The sequence below is a fragment of the Pagrus major genome, chromosome 8, assembly GCF_040436345.1.
Source record: "Pagrus major chromosome 8, Pma_NU_1.0".
NCBI lineage: Eukaryota > Metazoa > Chordata > Actinopteri > Spariformes > Sparidae > Pagrus > Pagrus major.
In genome coordinates, this window is record NC_133222.1 from 52,501 (window position 1) to 57,500 (window position 5,000).

A 5,000-nucleotide genomic window follows, 5' to 3' on the forward strand; every position below is an offset into this window, starting at 1 on the left:
GCCAGGCTGCTGGTGTACATATGCCCCCCCACGTCAATGTGGACCGGGGCGTTGGCCTTGGTGAGCTGGGCGGGTGACGGGATGCCCTGGGCGGTCATCGGGGACACGGGTGAGCGGCTCAGAGACATCCTGGACATGCTCCGCCCCTCCTGTAACAGGTAAGGACAGGTCAGAACACACCTGAGCTCAACACACCTCATCACAGGTGAGCTTTAACAGAGTCAACGCAGACAAACGTAAAGCTGAGAGTTCAGACTGAAACATGATGCTGTTCACGTCTCATGTTTACAGTACTGTGACTACTCTGACCAATACAACAGCTTTTCAACCAGAACTAAAGAACCAGAACTGAAGAACCAGGACTGAAGAACCAGGACTGAAGAACCAGAGCTATATGAGGTCTGACTTGCAGCACCTTCAGTCCTCTGAGTTGCTACAGATTGATTTAACTTCATTTCCCAGAAGCACCTGCTGCTCTGCTGCTCTGCTGCTCCACGCATGGAGGTTTATCAAAACGGTGTCCTGTTTTTAAAAAAACGCTTAGGTCCACCTGCTGAGGACGAGTCCTCTCACGGTCAGGACGAGTCCTCTCACGGTCAGGACGAGTCCTCTCCTGCTGAGGACGAGTCCTCTCCTGGTCCTGGATGAGCTCCAGCTGACTGATCGTCACATCCTGCAGGCAGCAGACTCACAGACGACCTGACAGAAACCGTCTGTTAAAGTCCCAAACACTACAGCCACACTGCTGCTCCTCTTCATCCTCTGCTCTTCCTCTCTGCTGATGACTGTTTCTGTAGTACTTGTACTCGTGTGCAGTATCTGAGGTGTCAGTGCAGTAACTGTAACAGAGCTGCAGCTGCTGAAGCTCCTGATGATGATGATGATGAGACAGAGGATGAAGATGACCTGAGGGGGTGATGAGATGGCCTCCTCCCTGTCTGTCTGTCTGTCTGTCTGTCTCTCAGTTGGTTGTAAAGAAGCTGTGAAGCGTGAAAGGTGAACAGGAGGGCTGCAGCTCTGTGTCTCTGCCCCGCGGCCTGAACACTGCCCCGGGCCAAACTGACAAAAACTGCTCCTGCCTGCCTGTCTGTCTGTCTGTCTGCCTGTCTGCCTGCCTGCCTGCCTGCCTGCCTGCCTGCCTGCCTGTCTGTCTGCCTGCCTGTCTGTCTGTCTGTCTGTCTGTCTGTCTGTCTGTCTGTCTGCCTGCCTGCCTGCCTGCCTGTCTGCCTGCCTGTTTGTACCAGACTCCATGTTAAAACCTCAGGAAACAGCAGACAGCTCTTGAGGCTGAGACATGAAGTGAAGCTGCAGCTCATCTGATCATCACATTAATTAATAATTCCTAATTAACTGTATGAAGTCTTTAAAACAGAGACCTGCAGATCCAAACCTGGTCCTGTCGCTTCTGTGGGAACAACGCCATCAACCAGACTCCATTCAAAAAAATCACAACATTTGAAGCGGGATAGCAAACCGGCAGACGTTCAGTACCGTCTGACCTGATTTATGAGCTTTATTCTATAATAAACGACCTTCTGCTAAATTCGGGATATGAATGGTCCATGAACTTAACTGTAGTTTTGATAATCTGTACTTTCACCACAGAGTCACATGGATCTGAACCGACCAACATGGCGCACTGAACGCTCAAAGATGGCAGAAAACGCAAGCGAGCTGAAAGTCAAAGTTCAGGTTCTGTTGAAATCCGACCTGCCTTCCAACACTTCACCTGAGCCGGACTCAACAGTGTGTCACACAGTTACAGAACATGAACCGTGTTGGTGTGTCGCCCATATCTGTGTGGGCCGATACCAACGAAATCTTAAAATGGTCATATTTTAAATGGAATTTGGTCCGCCTTTAGAGAAAGCGCGTCGCGTCCAAACCCAGACGAATATAATCGGAATGTCGGGTTTTGTCGAGCTAATCTTGAACTCTGAATATAATTGTCCCATGAAGCTGGACCTGCTCGGTCCCGGCAGCGGGGGCTTACCTGAGAAGACACCGACACAGAGGACATGGAGACCGGCGCCTGTCTGCTCCGTCCCGCGGTGTGAAGTGTGGATACCGGTGGTGCTGAGTGAGCTCGGCTCGCTGTCCTCCGGTGAGTGTCAGCGGGAGCAGAGAAATGAGCCCCGCCGTCTCCTCCGACACAATAAAGAGGAGGGCTGATAGAGGAGTCTGGCCCGGGGCCCCTCAGACCCCCGGGGGCCGGGATTAGGTTTCACTAACGCCGGTGTGTGGTTCTGTCCCGCCCCGGCTCGTCCCTGTGACCGTCACTCGCTGTATTTAACATCCGTTTAACGTGAAGCTGTGACCCGCAGAGAACCGCAGACCTCCTGTCCGCCCGCACATCCCGCCTTTCTCCCGACAGCTCACATCTTAGCAGCATCAACGTCCCCGCGGCTCCGCAGCCGGATGACGTCTCCCGTCACGCATTGTGCTCCAGCAGCCTGCGGCCAAACGCGCCATTTCAATTATTGCGCACTGGTAGATGGAGATGTGCGCCGGGAGGCTGCGCACACAGACCCGGTTTATCCTCCTCACGCCCGGGCTCAGTCCGACAACAGCCCCGCTGCTGCTGCTCAGAGACAGTGAGGAGCTTCCATCTCCATCTCCAGCTCCATCACCAGCTCCATCACCATCTCCAGCTCCATCACCAGCTCCAGCTCCATCACCAGCTCCATCACCAGCTCCATCACCAGCTCCATCACCATCACCATCTCCATCACCAGCTCCATCACCATCTCCATCACCAGCACCAGCTCCATCACCAGCTCCATCACCATCTCCATCTCCATCACCATCTCCATCACCATCTCCAGCTCCATCACCAGCTCCATCACCAGCTCCATCACCATCACCAGCTCCATCACCAGCTCCATCACCATCTCCAGCTCCATCACCATCTCCAGCTCCATCACCAGCTACATCACCATCTCCATCACCAGCTCCATCTCCATCACCATCACCAGCTCCATCACCATCACCAGCTCCATCACCAGCTCCATCACCATCACCAGCTCCATCACCATCTCCATCTCCATCACCATCTCCAGCTCCATCTCCAGCTCCATCACCAGCTCCATCACCATCTCCAGCTCCATCACCAGCTCCATCACCAGCTCCATCACCATCACCAGCTCCATCACCAGCTCCATCACCATCTCCAGCTCCATCACCATCTCCAGCTCCATCACCAGCTACATCACCATCTCCATCACCAGCTCCATCTCCATCACCATCACCAGCTCCATCACCATCACCAGCTCCATCACCATCTCCAGCTCCATCACCAGCTCCATCACCAGCTCCATCACCATCACCAGCTCCATCACCAGCTCCATCACCATCACCAGCTACATCACCATCTCCAGCTCCATCACCAGCTCCATCACCAGCTCCATCACCATCACCAGCTCCATCACCATCTCCATCACCATCTCCAGCTCCATCACCAGCACCAGCTACATCACCATCTCCAGCTCCATCACCAGCTCCATCACCAGCTCCATCACCATCACCAGCTACATCACCATCTCCAGCTCCATCACCAGCTCCATCACCATCACCAGCTCCATCACCAGCTCCATCACCATCACCAGCTCCATCACCAGCTCCATCACCATCTCCAGCTCCATCACCATCTCCATCACCATCTCCAGCTCCATCACCAGCACCAGCTACATCACCATCTCCAGCTCCATCACCAGCTCCATCACCAGCTCCATCACCATCACCAGCTACATCACCATCTCCAGCTCCATCACCAGCTCCATCACCAGCTCCATCACCATCACCAGCTCCATCACCATCACCAGCTCCATCACCAGCTCCATCACCAGCTCCATCACCAGCACCAGCTACATCACCGGCTCCATCACCAGCTCCATCACCAGCTACATCACCAGCTACATCACCATCTCCAGCTCCATCACCATCACCAGCTCCATCACCATCACCAGCTCCATCACCAGCACCAGCTCCATCACCATCTCCAGCTCCATCACCAGCTCCATCACCAGCTCCATCACCATCACCAGCTCCATCACCATCACCAGCTCCATCACCAGCACCAGCTCCATCACCAGCTCCATCACCAGCTCCATCACCAGCTCCATCACCATCTCCAGCTCCATCACCAGCTCCATCACCAGCTCCATCACCAGCTCCATCTCCATCTCCATCACCAGCTCCAGCTCCATCACCAGCACCAGCTCCATCACCAGCTCCATCACCAGCTCCATCTCCATCACCAGCTCCATCACCAGCTCCATCACCATTTCCAGCTCCATCACCAGCTCCATCACCAGCTCCATCACCATCTCCATCACCATCTCCATCACCAGCTCCATCACCAGCTCCATCTCCATCTCCATCACCATCTCCATCACCAGCTCCATCACCATCTCCAGCTCCATCACCAGCTCCATCACCAGCTCCATCACCATCACCATTACCAGCTCCATCACCAGCACCAGCTACATCACCGGCTCCATCTCCATCACCAGCTCCATCACCAGCACCAGTTACATCACCAGCACCAGCTCCATCACCAGCTCCAGCTCCATCACCATTACCATCTCCATCACCAGCACCAGCTACATCACCAGCACCAGCTCCATCACCAGCTCCAGCTCCATCACCATCACCATCTCCATCACCAGCTACATCACCGGCTCCATCACCATTACCAGCTCCATCACCAGCACCAGCTACATCACCAGCACCAGCTACATCACCAGCTACATCACCGGCTCCATCACCATTACCAGCTCCATCACCAGCACCAGCTACATCACCAGCACCAGCTACATCACCATTACCAGCTCCATCACCAGCACCAGCTACATCACCAGCTCCATCACCAGCACCAGCTCCATCACCAGCACCAGCTACATCTCCAGCACCAGCTCCATCACCAGCACCAGCTACATCTCCAGCTCCATCACCAGCACCAGCTCCATCACCAGCACCAGCTCCATCACCAGCACCAGCTA

The 5,000-nt window shown here is 54.6% G+C and overlaps 1 protein-coding gene across 1 annotated transcript in view; it reads right to left on the minus strand.

The window, feature by feature from the left end:
- LOC141001382 (BTB/POZ domain-containing protein kctd15-like) overlaps nt 1-2,481 on the minus strand; it is a 10,409-nt gene extending 7,928 nt beyond the window's left edge. Inside the window, exons 1-2 of the mRNA XM_073472443.1 lie at nt 1,994-2,481; nt 1-149 (exon numbers count right to left, since the gene is read on the minus strand). The exon at nt 1-149 is cut by the window's left edge and continues 27 nt beyond it. Of these exons, the coding sequence (XP_073328544.1) occupies nt 1-149; nt 1,994-2,020 (176 nt within the window). The 5' untranslated portion in view covers nt 2,021-2,481. The remainder of the gene's footprint in view (nt 150-1,993) is intronic.
- Between the last annotated feature and the right edge of the window lie 2,519 nt (nt 2,482-5,000).